At 51.0% G+C, this 15,499-nt stretch overlaps 1 protein-coding gene across 1 annotated transcript; it reads left to right on the forward strand.

The window, feature by feature from the left end:
- The first annotated feature begins 3,830 nt into the window (after positions 1-3,830).
- Positions 3,831-13,500, forward strand: LOC120872402 (cytochrome P450 2A13). The gene is made up of 9 exons (XM_040252738.1): positions 3,831-4,055; positions 4,574-4,736; positions 5,840-5,989; positions 6,233-6,393; positions 7,718-7,894; positions 9,223-9,364; positions 10,056-10,243; positions 10,897-11,038; positions 11,550-13,500. Exons 1-9 carry the CDS (start codon positions 3,876-3,878, stop codon positions 11,729-11,731), a joined length of 1,485 nt encoding a protein of 494 aa, XP_040108672.1. The 5' UTR covers positions 3,831-3,875; the 3' UTR covers positions 11,732-13,500.
- The last annotated feature ends 1,999 nt before the right edge of the window (positions 13,501-15,499 follow it).

Below are 15,499 nucleotides of genomic sequence, written 5' to 3' on the forward strand. Positions count from 1 at the left end.
AGCGCAGGCTCAGTAGTTGGTGCCCTAGCTTGGTTGCCCTGCAGCAGGTGGGACCTTCTTAGACCCCAGGGATCGAACCTGTGTCTCCTGCACTGGCAGGCGGATTCTTTACCACTGAGCCACCAGGGACGTCCAGGGAATACAGTTCTGCTGTCTGGAGGAAGAAATGGGGAGGGAGGTTCCCCCAAAAACTTTCTCTGTCTCCTTTTCCAAAGGAAAAACTTCCAAGACTTTGTGCCAGAGAATGTAAAATACAGAGAAATGCTTCAGTTCAGTTCAGTTCGGTCGCTCAGCCGTGTCCGACTCTTTGCGACCCCACGAATCGCAGCACGCCAGAGGAATGCTTAGAGAACCTCTTATCTGTGGCCTTCATTCCATGGATTAATGGTAAGAACGAATAATAGTGACTGTTTACTGCCATGCAGCTCAAATGCTTTAACCTACTGATTCCTTACCAAAAGAGGCTAAGAGGTGGGTACCATCATTGGCTCCATAAGGTCCAGAGAGGTGAGGTTATCTGTTCAAGGTGACACAACCACAGAGGGGATTCCAATCTATGTCTTCATCTTGCTCTTAACCGCTGTTCCATCGTCCTGAAAGGGACACTGAGACCCAGCAAGGAGAAAGGATTTTCCCCAGTTCACCACTAGCTACTCTTTAAACTGTTGTTGTTGTTGTTTTTTAACTTTTTTCAGTGCTTTTTATTTCTGTATATTATACAAAACTTTACCAACCACTCAATATTTTACCAAAAGAGGATGGAAATGGCCTGGCCTCACCTTACAGACTTTTTTTCCATTGTAGTATAATGGAACTAATTAACCTCACTTTCCATCTGGACTGACGATCCCAACTCTCTGCATCTCAGATATACAAAAATATAAGTCTATTAATTGATTATGGGCTACTACTCTAGAAGCCCATATCCAGGCCACCACAGGCTAGCACGTGTCCTGCCTGCCTCCAGGAGATACAACACGTGATGATGGACAGTAACCTCTTGCTCCATGTTCCAGGGCCAACATCAAAGTCAAATTCACTTGACCTCACTGTCCCCCAAGTGCTTCTCCTCCCCACCCAGCTCGCAGCAGCCTGTTTGAACACTTAGTGAGTGCCCTCGCGGGTGCCAATCTCATTGAAAAACAAACTCCCCAAATTTCTACCTCCCTTCTTGTCATGGAATTAGGGGGAAGAGGCGGGCGCAGGCGTGGGGCCAGCCCAGGTACAGCTGGTGATCAGGATTAGGGAGACTGATACCTGCCAAGCCGGAGCTAATCCTCTTGTCCTCCTCTTCCCCCTCCAAAACCAACAAACAACTTTCATCTCTCTGCTTTGTTCTCTGCCCTTTGTCCCCTCCCCAAAGGACTCAGGGCTCAGCAGCCTAGAATGACCTAGCAAGATGCCAGCGCCAGGAGTACCAGCCTGACCCCTGGTTCTTGTCCAAGGTTAGAGGTGGCACCTGAGCAGGGTTGTCCAACTTTCAGAGCCTATCCGGGGTCCATCTGGGGCCCCCTCTCAGGCCCACAGAGGATCCATCTCAGCACCCACGGGATGTTCATATCAGAACCCACTGGGACCAACCTCTGGATCTCTATGGTGCCACCCTTATGCTGTCCTGAAGGCAGCCCCAAGGGCTACCTGTGCCTACCCTCAGAGCCCTCTTGATACCACAGGTGGCTCTGTTACTGTTTTCCTGGCATCAGGTTCAATGTCAACTTTAATCCTAGTGTCTACCTGGGGGGCAGGCTCAGTGAAAACAGGATACCCTGCCTCCCCAGGGCTACCTAATGCCAGAAGCAGAACCTAATGTAATCCCTGTGTCCAAGGCTGATGCGAATGTCAGCACTTACCTGCCTCCAACCTTGACTCTCCCGTGGCCCCCAGGGTGGGCTAGGCCAGTCCATGGAAGGAGAACCAGGAGAGAGCTCCAGTTCCAGCTCCTTCACCTGCTCCCTGTGTGACCTCCAGCAAGCGGCTTTATAGAGTCCCAGGCTTCTCAACTGCCAAGTGAAGACAATAGTGAACCAGCCCTGCTGTTACGGGGAGTCAGTGAGATCATGAGGATGTGGACGTAATCTTCACAGTTAGTACTGTGATGGGGTTAAGTGTCATTATGAAGGAAAAATGTCCGTGAAGGGAGGACATGGGACCACTCCTCTTTTCTCTTCCCGTACTTTCAGAATCCCAGGATTTCTCTCTGTTCCTGACACTGGAGTTTACCCAAAGCTCTCCTGACATAGTCTCCTCTGCCTGCTAACAGAAGCCCTGACAGTCCAGGAATCACCTCTAAAGGGGACTTTACGCACCCTCCAGTACACCCTTCTCTCCCAAACACTCCCTTTGCACTGCTGCGTGTGTGCTAATTCCCTTCAGTCGTGTCCAACTCTGTGTGACCCCATGGACTGTAGCCCGCCAGGCTCCTCTGTCCATGGGACTCTCCAGTCAAGAATACTGGAGTGGGTTGCCATGCCCTCCAGGGAGTCGAATCTGGGTCTCTTACATCTCCTGCACTGGCAGGCGGGGTCTTTACCACTGGCACCTTCTGGGGAGTGGGGAAACCCAATTCCAGAAAGAGGAAATAAGTGCCAAGCAGGAGACAGAGGGGGTCACATGCGTGCCTCTTGCCCACTCTCTCTCTCTCTCCTGTCCTCATTTATACTCACATGTAAAATGCAAAACATTAACAGTAATAGAAATGATATAGTCAACATAGTGGACTTCCCTAAGGATCTGGGTAGGAAACCAGTGGGATGCTGTGTGAATTCTAACCCTTAAAACATTTGGGATTTTTTTTGGTATCAGATTGATGGTTATTACTACTTCTCAAGCCCTGGCCAGTTCCTCTACCGGTTGAGACTGTGAGTTACTATTCTCCAGTTTTGTGGAAAGTTCCACAGATGAACAGCTCTGATCTTCCACCTCTTGCCCAACCACAGATGGTCAGTTCTATGACCCCCACTGTGACCTCGCTTTGAGGTTCCGATGAAGCTTCTGGACATCGAGAGTGAGAAACATGTCCAAAATAAAAGCAAGTCAACATCTGGGATCAGATGCTGAGTCCAGACCCAGCTGGAATCTGCTCTCAGGAACCTCACACCCACAGCAGGGGTCCTTTCTCACCTCAAGACCCTTGAATCCATTCCCTGGAATTCCCGCTGCCACCATGAGACCCTTCAACCTACATCCCTCCTCACCAAAAGACCCCCAAATCCACAGCCACACATCCTGTCCATTCTAATACCCTTACATCCAGATCTGTGATTTTTCACTTTCCCAAGACCTCCAAATCCACAACTTTGCGGGTCCCTTCTCACTCTGAGGGGCTTCCCTGGTGGCTCAGAGGTTAAAACATCTGCCTCCAATGTGAGAGACCCGGGTTCGATCCCTGGGTTGGGAAGATCCCCTGGAGAAGGAAATGGTAACCCACTCCAGTGTTCTTGCCTGGAGAATCCCATGGATGGAGAAGCCTGGTAGGCGAGTCCACAGGGTCGCAAAGAGTCGAACATGACTGAACAACTTCACCTTCACCTTCTCACTCTGAGATCCCAAGTCCAAAGCTCAGGGGCTCCCCAAAATCTTCAGTTCTGGAACGTATCTACTGTCTCCTCCTAAGTCCACAGCCCTACGGCAGTCTCTCCCCACAGACCACAAATTCCACCCTGGGGCCCTCTCCTTGTTAACCTGACCTGAGGCCCCTGCCCTCCTTCCTGGTTGGCTGGGTCCCAAGCTAGGCAGGGAGCATAGTGAGGCGTGTATATGAGAGGTGAAATAAGACGATTATATAATCAGGACCAAAGTCTGTCCTGCTTTCCCAGGTAGTATAAAAGCCAGCCATCTCAGACATTACCACCTGGCCATCACTCCCAGTTGCCACCATGCTGGCCTCAGGGCTGCTCCTCGTGGCTTTGCTGGCCTGTCTGACTATCATGGTCTTGATGTCTGTCTGGCGGCAAAGGAACCTCAAAGGGAAATTGCCTCCAGGGCCCACTCCTCTGCCCTTCATCGGGAACTACCTGCAGCTGAACACGGAGCAGATGTACAACTCCCTCATGAAGGTGTCATGGGGCAGAGATGGGTGGAACGGGATGAGGAGGGGCGGCCTGGCCAGTTCGTCTGGGGCTTTATGGCAGGGGATGGGCAGTGTTGGGCAAGAGTCTTAGGAAAGAAGAAGGGAATTTTAAAGATCCAATACCAGGGTCCTGGGGCTTCCCTGGTGGCCCAAAGGTAAAGAACCCATCTGCTGATTCAGGAGACTCAGCTTTGATCCTTGCACTGGGAAGATGCCCCAGAGAAGGGAATAGCAATCCACTCCAGTATTCTTGCCTGGGAAATCCCATGGACATAGGAGCCTGGCAGGCTATAGTCCATAGGGTCACAAAGAGTCGGACATGACTGAGCAACTCAACAACAACAATCGGGGTCCTAGCCAGGAAAAAAACCGTATCTTGAGATGTCCAGCTCCTTGATAGTCAGAAGCTGTGAGCAAATGCATCCCAGTATGTGAGGTCTGGGTACAGGGCCAGTTCAGAATAGGGGCTACTCCCACCAACTAACTCCCACTCACCTCTATCAGATCAGCGAGCGCTACGGCCCCGTGTTCACGATCCATCTAGGGACCCGGCAGATCGTGGTGCTGTGCGGCTACGATGCTGTGAAGGAGGCTCTGGTGGACCAGGCTGAAGAATTCAGTGGGCGAGGCGAGCAGGCTACCTTTGACTGGCTCTTCAAAGGCTATGGTGAGGGAGACTGAGGGGAAGGGGCCACGGTCAGACAGACTTCGGGGTCCCCAGCTTTTTTCTCCTGACTGCCTCTGCTCTTCCTGTCTCTACTCCTGTGCATTGCTGCCTGCCCCTGCTCTATCTTGTCTTAGTTTCTGCATCTCTGTTTCTCCCTGCTTCTCTCTGCCCCTGTTCCCTTTCACTCGATGTCTCTTCCTTCTCTGTATTTCTTAGAGCCTCTTGGGATTTCTGCTTTGGAACCCTGGTCCTCTATCTCCAAATGCCTTTTGGTCTTTTTTTTTCTCTAAAGCTCTGGGCTTCCCCCGGTTTCTCTCTCCTTCCCTCTCTCTTTCTTCTTCCTTTGTCTTAGAATCTCCCATTATCTCTGCTTCAAAATCTCCATGCCTCCATCTCTTAGCAACAGTCTCTCCCCCCAGGGCCTCTCTGTTTCTTTCTCCCTATTTTTCTCTCTTCTTTTTGCGTGTGTCTGTTAGTCTCTCAGTCGTGTCCAACTCTTTGTGACCCCATGGACTGTACCCAGCCAGGCTCCTCTGTCCATGGGATTCTCCAGGCAAGAATACTGGAGTGGGTTGCCATTTCCTCCTCCAGGGATCTTCCCAACCCAGGGATCGAACCCAGGTCACCTGCATTGCAGGTAAATTCTTTACCATCCGAGCCACCCGGAAAGTCCTTTAGAATTTGCCATGGTTATGTCTACCTCCCAGATCTCCATGCATCTTACTTCCCCTCCTTCCCTCCTCTGTCTCCTCTTCCCCTGAGTGTCTCTGTGTCTCTTGGCATATCTGTCTTGCCTCATTCTTTCCGATTCTGTTCTTTGCATGAGGTCTTTCTTTCTGCATTTCTCTGAGTCTGCGTTGTTTGTCTCAGCCTCTGTCTCTTTGCCCCCCTTCCCTCCCTCGCCCCTTGCTCTCGCCCACCCTCTATCCCTCCTTCCCCTCTACACCCTACTCTGGCTCTCTACCCTCCTTTTCCCCCCCTTGCTCTCTCTGTCCACCCCTTCTCTCTCTAGGGAGCCCGGGAGCCCGGGAGCCCGGGAGCCCGGGGCTGGTCTGGGCCCTGCCTCGCTCGGCCCTCGTCCAACTCCCGCGCTGCCTCCGCAGGCGTGGCGTTCAGCAACGGGGAGCGCGCCAAGCAACTCCGGCGCTTCTCCATTACGACGCTGCGGGACTTCGGCGTGGGCAAGCGCGGCATTGAAGAGCGCATCCAGGAGGAGGCGGGCTTCCTCATCGAGGCCTTCCGGGGCACTCGCGGTGAGCCGGGGGGACCCTGTGGTGTGCGAGGAGGAGGGATACAGCCGACGCGGCCACAGCGTTCTGGCCCGGGAAGGGGGGCCACGTTGGGGGAAGGGTCTTGGGTCCGGTGCTGGAAGTATAGTTCAGCATTACCGTGCCCTCCTTCACGTCTCAGACCGCATCAGACCGCATCAGCCCGCCGAGCTGACTCTCCGCTAAATCCCTGTCTCTCCCCAACCCCCTGCGCTCTCATCCCCCCAGGCGCCTTCATCGATCCCACCTTCTTCCTGAGCCGAACGGTCTCCAATGTCATCAGCTCCATTGTCTTCGGGGACCGCTTTGACTACGAGGACAAAGAGTTCCTGTCACTACTGCGAATGATGCTGGGAAGCTTCCAGTTCACCGCTACGTCTACCGGGCAGGTAACCCGAGTCGACCTGGCTCTACCCTGCTCCTACGGCAACCTGCCGACTCCTCACCCCACCTCACCCCCCACACACACATGAGACGTGCCCCAAACTCCCATCCTCCCCCAGACAGGGTCCCCTCAAAACCAGACCACCACTCTTGGACAACTCAACAGCTGCACCAGAGCCCAATACTCAGTCTCCAAGGACACCTGGATATCTCAAAAGATGCACCCTCCACCAAAAAAACACCAAAACCTGCAGAAAAGATACATGTCCTCAACCCAGCTTTCTTACAAGACAGGTGTCCTCATCCCAGCTTATCTTACTCTCTAACAAGTGGTCCCTTTTTAGACACTCCATCTCAAAAAAGGGGAGGGGGCCTCTTGGTGGTCCAGTGGTTCCAACTCTGCTCTTCCAATGCAGAAGCCATGGGTTCGATCCCTGGTCGGGGAACTAAGATCCTGCATTCTGCTTGGCGTGGCAAAAAAAAAAAAAAAAAAGATATTTTCTTTCCATCTGAATTTCTTAACACCTGGCAAGTGGTCACCTCAGCCTACTTCCTGACTACCTGGACACCTGGTGCTTCAAAATTCAGCCCACCAAAATCATTGGTTATCCACACAGATGCCCCAAACCAGCCCACTGGAATCTCCAGAGAGTGCCCCCTCCCCAGTTCACTTAAATAGCTGAACATGTAGACAGGTCCCCCAACCAAGACCCCTAAATGCATAAACACCTAGGTAGATTGTTCCCCACACACCCAAATAAGTGTCCCCTGATCCAGCTCATTTCCAGCACCTACAGAAGTGCCCTCCATTGGCCCATTTGAATATCTGAACACCTGAACAGGTATCTCCCCACCTTAACACCTGCACACCAACCCCACTTTAGTACCTCAACACCTGCACAGAAACCCCAACCCAGACCCCCTAAACATCTGGACAGTTGTGTCCAACTGAGACCACACCAATGCCTAAACACTTAGGCAGGTGACCACCACCCATACAAGTCCCGCCTAAATAGCTAAACACCTGGACAGGTGTCTCCCAACCCAACCTCATCTGATATATGAACCCCGGGTATGTTTCTCCAATCCAACATCATCTGAATATCTGACTATGCATTCCAGTCCATCTCACTGTATTCCGTGGACAGGGGCCCTCACACGTAACTCACTGTGAAAACACATTCCCATCCAGCCTCATCAAAATATGTAAACACCTGGGCAGACACCTGTAACCCAGTACCTGCCTTGCCCTGAGACAGGGCCCACTCCCACGAGGTCCTGCACACTGACAGCTGTCCTTCCCTCCCCTTCTCCCCTCCCCATTGTCAGCTCTACGAGATGTTCTACTCAGTGATGAAATATCTACCAGGGCCACAGCAACAGGCCTTTAAGGAGCTGCAGGGACTAGAGGACTTCATAGCCAAGAAGGTGGAACAAAACCAGCGCACACTGGACCCCAACTCCCCACGGGACTTCATCGACTCCTTCCTCATCCGCATGCAGGAGGTACACCCTCACAGCCAGGATGAGGAGGTCCAGAGCCAGGCAGAGGGAAATCAGGCTAGGGGTGGAGGAGAACAGAGGCCCATCGAAATCACCCCTCCCCCAGCCTAATAATAACTCACCGACTCTATGGACAGTTTGAGTAAGCTCCGGGAGTTGGCGACGGACAGGGAAGCTTGGCATGCGGCCATCCATGCGGTTGCAGAGTTGGACATGACTGAGCCACTGAACTGAACTGAACTAACAATCTTCACGACTGAACTAATAATCTAACTAACTAAATAACTAACTAATAATTTAAATAACTAACTAACTGAGCTAGTAATCTTCACAATCCCAGTGATAATTAACCATCACTCTTCCACTACTGGAGTTCCCAGGTGGCACCAGTGGCAAAGAACCCACCCGCCAATGCAAGAGATATAAGAGATGCGAGTTTGATTCCTGTGTCGGGAAGATCCCCTGGAGGAGGACACACGACAACCCACTCCAGTATTCCTGCCTGGAGAATCCCATGGGCAGAGGAGCCTGGCGGGCTACAGTCCATGGGGTCGCACGGAGTCAGACACGACTGAAATGACTTAGCACAGCACACATTCCACCTATTAAACCGTTCTGTCCACAGGCAGGACTTATGAATGTGAATCGCGATAGCAAACATTTCTGTAAAACTACCGTGCACCAAGTTTCCCAGGTTGCACAAATGGTAAAGAACCCACCTGCCAATGCAGGAGACAGAAGAGACGTGGGTTCGATCCCTGGGTCGGGAAGATCTCCTGAAAGAGGGCATAGCAACCCAGTATTCCTGCCTGGAGAATCCCATGGACAGAGGAGCCTGGTGGACTACAGCCCATGGAGTCACAAGGAGGTAGACACCACTGAAGTGACTTAGCCCACAGGCCCCAGTGGTTAGGACTCTGCACTCTCACTGCCAAGGGCCCGGGGTTTAATTCCTGGTCAGAGAAGATCCTGCGAGTCACATGGCACACACCCCCCAAAAACGGGGGGATTTGATTTGAAAAGGTAATAAAATAGAGTGTTGTTACTCGCTCGGTCGTGTCTGACAGTTTGCGACCCCATGGACTGTAGCCCACCAAGCTCCTCAGTTCATGCACGGGATTCTCCAGGCAGGAATATGAAGTGGGTAACTATTCCTTTCTCCAGGGGATCTTCCTGATCCAGGGATTGAACCCGAGTCTCCTGTACCGCAGGCAGATTCTGTCTGAGCCACCGGGGAAGCCCCTATAAAATAAAGAGACAGGTCCAAAGGGAAAACCCCCAGAAGGGCCCTCAGAGCACAGGGCTTCACCTGAAGCCCTCTGTCCATGCAGGAGAAGGAGAATCCCAACACGGAGTTCTACAGGAAGAACCTGGTGATGACAACCCTGAACCTCTTCTTTGCGGGCACCGAGACGGTCAGCACGACCATGCGGTATGGCTTCCTGCTGCTCATGAAGCACCCAGATGTGGAAGGTAAGGCTGGAGAGGGCAGGGAAGCGGGCACCACGGACCCCTCCCCCAAATTCCTCTGAGCCTGCTGCGATGGTCCCATCTCTCTCAGGTCCACGGACCCTCAGACACGCTCTGCTCTCTAGAGACTAGGTGATGTTTGGCTGATAAGCACCAGCCAAGTCTCACCAGCTGTTAAAATATTGAAAATATCTGAACTGATTGGTACACAGTTCTGCGGCTGACCCAACCAAGTGCCCACCGCCCCCTCCTCCAGACCTTCCCCAGGACTCTTCCTCTGCACCTCCCCCATGATTTCCATAGGACCAGGTGAAGGAGGTGGGCTTCCCTGGTGGCGCAGTGGTAAAGAACCTGCCTGCCAGTGCGGGAGATGGAGGTTCAATCCCTGGGTCAGGAAGATCCCCTGGAGAAGGAAATGGCCACCCACTCCAGTATTTCTGCCTGGGAAAGCCCACGGACAGAGGAGCCCAGCAAGCTACAGTCCATGGGGTCACAAACAGTCAGACACAACTGAAGCAACTAAACAGCAACAAAGCGAACAATACCCTGCACCAACAGTGTCTACAGCCGACGTCTGATCTGAGTGGTCTGCATCCACATCACACATGGATGTCATGCATGTTGTACATATTTGGGTTTTCATTCCTGCCCCGAGTCCCCTCAAGAGCTAAATATGTTCTCCCTCCTCCCCTAGCCAAAATCCATGAGGAGATTGACCGCGTGATCGGCAAGAACCGTCAGCCCAAGTTTGAGGACCGGGCCAAGATGCCCTACACAGAGGCTGTGATCCACGAGATCCAGAGATTCGGAGACATGATCCCCATGGGCCTGGCCCGCAGAGTCACCAAGGATACCAAGTTTCGAGACTTCCTCCTCCCCAAGGTGCTGCCCCACCCAGCCCGTCCCTGTGACCCTAAACCCCATTCCCCTTAGAACCTTCCCAGCCCATGACCCACGGGACCCACTCCCCTAATCAAAGACTTTCCCCACTACCATGCCCCTGCCACCTTCCCCTTTGGAGACTCCTGAATTCCAGACCTCCCCAGACCTCTTGCCTCAAGGAATATGAACCCTGTGTGCCCCCCAAATTCCTGTCTCAAGAGAAATGAACCTCATTTCCCCTAGACCTTCAAAGACATGATCTCATGTCCCCCAAGCATCCTGCCTAGAGGGACACGAACCCCATGTCTCCCAAAATTCCTTTCTCAGGAAACATGACCCTCCCCACCCCTCAACCTCCTGCCATGGGAGGCATGGAACTATGTGTCCCCAAAACCATCTGCTCCAGGAGACATAGAACCTGTGCTCTTCAAACTTCCCTTCTCAGGGGACATAAGCCCCATGTCAGCCAAACTTGCTGTCTTGAGGACATGAATCTCATGTCCCCCAAAGCACCTCCTTCAGAGGACCCCAACTCTCATGCCTTCCCTTGTCCTCACCTAGGGCACCCAAATTCCCCCTCTGCCCACAATGTGCTTTCATCATACCCATCCCTTACTCCACCTTATCAAAGTCCCCTCCCTCCTCTCAACCAGGGCACCGAAGTGTTCCCTATGCTGGGTTCCGTGCTGAGAGACCCCAAGTTCTTCTCCAACCCCCGAGATTTCAATCCCCAGCACTTCCTGGACGAGAAGGGGCAATTTAAGAAGAGTGATGCTTTTGTGCCCTTCTCCATCGGTAAGAGACACTGCCAAGTCAACACCCACAGGGGCCTCCTTCATCTCTAAGGCTTAACCTAGCTTCTTTCTCCAGCTTGGAAGTCCTTCTTACCATATACTCTGGGGCCAATGAGCAATCCCCATAACTACCAAGAGCCTGGGCCAAAGCAAAAGAAAAGGAATAATCTGTACCCCTTTCAGAGATGGGGAAAATCAAGGCCCAGAGTGAGAAATTTAAGTCCAAGGTCATTTAAATCCTTCAGATTCTTAGAAAGGTGATGACAGCAGTAGCCATATTTGAGTGTGTATTTATGGGCAAGGGGCATCCAAAGTTCCAATTGCTACAGTCTGGGCTCATCCCACCAAAAGTTCTAGGGAAACGGGCTCAGAGAGGAGTAGCAACTTCTCTGCAAGTTTCTCTAGCCTCGATATTCCAGTCCTTCTTCCCTGAGAGGACGCAGCCGGGGGTCGGTAAAGGGGGTCAGGCAACCATGAGAACAGGCCTCACCTCCACGCCTCTGGTCCTTCAGGAAAGCGGTACTGTTTCGGAGAAGGCCTCGCCAGAATGGAGCTCTTCCTCTTCTTCACCACCATCATGCAGAACTTCCGCTTCAAGTCCCCACAGTCGCCCCAGGACATCAACGTGTCCCCCAAACTCGTGGGCTTTGCCACTATCCCTCCAAACTACACCATGAGCTTCCTGCCCCGTTGAGTCAGGGCTGTGCCCGGTGGAGCTGCTGGGCCTGGGCGGGGTTATGAGGGAGGGGAGGGGCTAAGGATGGGGAAAGGAGGGGTATGGGAGCGGAGGGGAGGGGCTAGGGGCGAGGTTAGGGGAGGGGCGGGGTTATTGATGAGGAATGGTGGAGGGTGGGGAGGAAAGGGGAAGGTGGATAGGAGAGAAAGAAGAAACAGAGCGACTCTTTGTTCAGCTTGCTAGAGATGAGATGAGAGGAAAAGAAACCTTATGTTATACTTTGAATAGTAACAATAGCAGATATTATTTATTGAGCAAGTATTCTGTGTCAGTTCTATGCTTAGTGTCTTAAACTCACCTCACTTAATGCTCACAAACCTACCATGATAGGGAACAGTATCTATGCCCATTTTACAGATAACAAAGATGAGGACCAGAAAGTTTAAGTCTATCTGAGGTCCCATAGAACACAAGTCAGTCAGTACTCAGCAAGTACATGAATACAGATGGCCATACTTAACCCACAGTCCTTGGATAGCATCCCTTCCTCAAGTGAAAACACAACAACTTATTATATTATTACACAACCTGAACAGCTCTGTCCAGGGACTTTTCCAGAGTCCTGACAGGCAGCTCACCTGGCTTCACTACACACTTGCCCACGCTCTTCCCAACTCGGGCACACTTTGGATGACAGTGTATTTTGTGCCTACCACCAGATAAGGCTACTGTGTCCGACAGGAGTCAGACTGTTGTTGGTGGTGTTCTTCTGGATGTGCTAGGTCTCCATTGCTGCATGCAGGCTTTTCTCTAGTTGCAGCAAGCAGGGGCTACTCTTCATTGCAGAGCTTAGACTTCTCATTTTGGTGGCTTCTCTTGTAGTGGAGCACGGGCTCTAGGGGCATGGGTTTCAGTAGTTGTGACACACCAGTTTAGTTGCCCCATAGCAAATGGGATCTTCCCGGACCAGGCATGGAACCTGTATCTCCTGCATTGCAAGACAGATTCTTAGCCACTGGACTACCAGGGAAGCCCTAGAAGTCAGACTTCTTAATAAAATGAATGGGAGAGAGAAGCTCTTTCAGAGAAATGCCAGAAGTTTGGTAGCGGCGCAGCCATGTCTCTGTGTGTGCATGTGTGCATGCCCATGGGCAAATATATGATTGCCTGTTCTCCAGAGTACATGCAGGAAGGCATATTTCCTATGAGTTTCTGAAGATGGGGCTCTCTCTGATGGATCTGAGATCTGTGGTGTGTGTCTGAATCACCTGCTCTCAGATAAGTTTGTGTATGTCCTCTTGGAAGTGGCATCCTTCAGCACTGCACAGCCTGAAAATTCATAATACATCTGTTGCCCTAATGGTCTGGGAGCGAGCAACGAGAATGAAGACAGAACACGAAATCTGGTGGAATGGGTCAGGGGACCTGCAGCCTCTGTAGGACCGAGGTGCAGACTCCACTCTGAGTCCAGTTTTTATTCCTAATCACAGACTACAAGACTTTCTCAGATCTTATCTTTCTCAAGACACATGCTGTGTTAATCACGTACTCCTAAATGTCAAGGACTACACTGACATTGTCCAGATCTCCTTGTGTTTACCCCAGGCTGTTCCCTCCTGGGCTAGTCTCAGGAACAATCAGCAAGTGCACAGGCAGCGTTCTTGTCTGGCGCCGACCTGGTGTTCCAAGGTCCATGCTTTCATGATCCCAGCCATACTCCCTTCTGGGTCGGGCCTTGGGGTTTGTAACAAGGTGATTATTCTTAAGAAAAACACGCAAGATAATCACTAACACAGGTTCTTAATATATGCTGTTTTTCCAGGTGTAATTTCTGTGGAATTTCCCAAGGTTGTGAAAGTACATTATTAGGAATTCCCACTACACACATCAGCTTTAGATCTTTGTATTAGACCACTGGTTAGTTCTAACCTTAGATCTAACTGCTACACTGGTGTTGCCTCCACAAAACTTGCCACACTTGAAGGACCAGTGATTTGAGATCAAGTGAGAGGAAATCAGGTCCTTTGAACCCTACAAGTTTCCTAACAGGCTGATTCTCAGGATTTTCAATTTGCATTGTCTGTTTTGACCACTTGGGTTCCATGAATTGGCTGCTTCATACTCATTGGGAGGAGCTAAGAATCCACAGTGTCACATTCTTTATTATTACAAACACACTATTTAACAATTCAGTGAAGAGAAAAGTGAAAGTGTTAGTCATGTCCAACTCTGTGCGACCCCATAGACTGTAACCTGCCAGGCTCCTCTGTCCATAGGATATCCCAGGCAAGAATCCTTCTCCAGGGGATCTTCCCGACCCAGGAATCAAACCCAGGTATGTACCTTGCAGGCAGACTGTTTACCATCTGAGCCACCAGAGAAGTCCCTAACAGTCCAGAGTGAGAATCAAACCTTATCCGTCCATATGCGTGTCACTTTAAGAGGCTTCCAGAAACCACACCTGGGGGAAATCTCAGAATCGGGGCTTAACTAAACTGTTGAATCTTGGAACTGCAGAGTCCACAGTCATAATTGTGGGATCTCAGGTTCCCACAACCTTAGACTCAGAACGTTTGAATCACTGATGCTTGGAATTCTTGAAGCTCAGAATTTTAGCATGAGTTTCCCCTGCCCACATCCTTGGGAACTTCATTATTAGTCCCTCTGGTGGCAAATGTTCTCCAAGTTGAAAGTTCCTTCTGAGAAAGAGTTAAGAGAGAAAAGGAAGGGCTGGAGCTAGCTGGGTTCTGACAATGAGGCACATCTCCAGGGAAGGGTAGAGTGGCTTGCAGGTCTCTGTCTAGCAAGAAGGGAGATGAGAGTGAAGAGAGAACAAGTATTAATCTCCAGAATCCTCAAACTTACACTTGAAAAGGGAAAAGCGGGAATCCATCAAGGCATCACCAAAGGTGCCAGGACAAGCCACATTCTAGCCACCAGTGCATCCATCTCACCTTTCCAGATAGATGCTCCCAGCTTTGTCACTCTGGAAGGGCCAGTGACCCAACCCAGCAAAGAGACAGTGCTGGGGTGGAGGTATGAACAGAGGCCCTGGATTCTGGTCCAAGCTTTGTTGCTATTAATAAATTCTTGGGTCCTCCTGAGCCTCTCTCTGGCCTCTCTTTCTCATCTGACTCCTTCTTCACAAGAATTATTTGAAGATTGAAATATGGTGTAATGCTGAACTTTAAAACTCAATGGCTGCAGGGATGAGAGGATGAGAGTAGTGATGTTTCTGTGTAGCTTGGTTTTCGCTATTGTCTTCTGCCAAGCCAAGAATCCTTAGACACCTGTTGTTGCCATAATGACAACCACAAGTAGCATGTGTTGAGTGCCTGCTATGTGCCAAGCTCTGTGCTGAGCCCCTTGTATGAGTATCATAAGCTGGGCTTACGTCAACAGAAATATATCATCTCACAGTTCTGCAACCTAAACCCCAAATCAAGGTCAGCCGGATCACGCCCCCTCTGAAACCACTAGGGAATCCTTCCTTGCCTCTTCTTAGCTTTCAGTGGCTTGCAACAGTCTTTGGCATTGCTTGGCTTGCAGCTATATAATTACGAACTCTGCCTTTGTCACGACATGGTATCTTCCCTATGTTTGTCTCTCTTCACATGGCCATCTTTTTGTAAGGATACCAGTCATACTCCAGGACGACTTTATCTTTACTGATTCTATCTTCAGTGATTCTTTTTCCAAATAAGATCACACTCTTAGGTACTGGGAGTTCAGACTTCAGCATAGCTTCTTGACACAGTTTAATCTGTAACACCACTTACACATGCA

Source organism: Oryx dammah, unplaced genomic scaffold (genome assembly GCF_014754425.2).
Source record: "Oryx dammah isolate SB20612 unplaced genomic scaffold, SCBI_Odam_1.1 HiC_scaffold_13, whole genome shotgun sequence".
NCBI lineage: Eukaryota > Metazoa > Chordata > Mammalia > Artiodactyla > Bovidae > Oryx > Oryx dammah.

Bases quoted from the DNA above. Each gene is read 5' to 3' on its own strand.
- LOC120872402 (XM_040252738.1), top strand. From the start codon at position 3,876: ATGCTGGCCTCAGGGCTGCTCCTCGTGGCTTTGCTGGCCTGTCTGACT. The intron at 9,365-10,055 runs GTAAGGCTGGAG...CTCCTCCCCTAG, and splicing joins GAAGCACCCAGATGTGGAAG to CCAAAATCCATGAGGAGATT. The intron at 10,244-10,896 runs GTGCTGCCCCAC...CCTCTCAACCAG, and splicing joins GAGACTTCCTCCTCCCCAAG to GGCACCGAAGTGTTCCCTAT.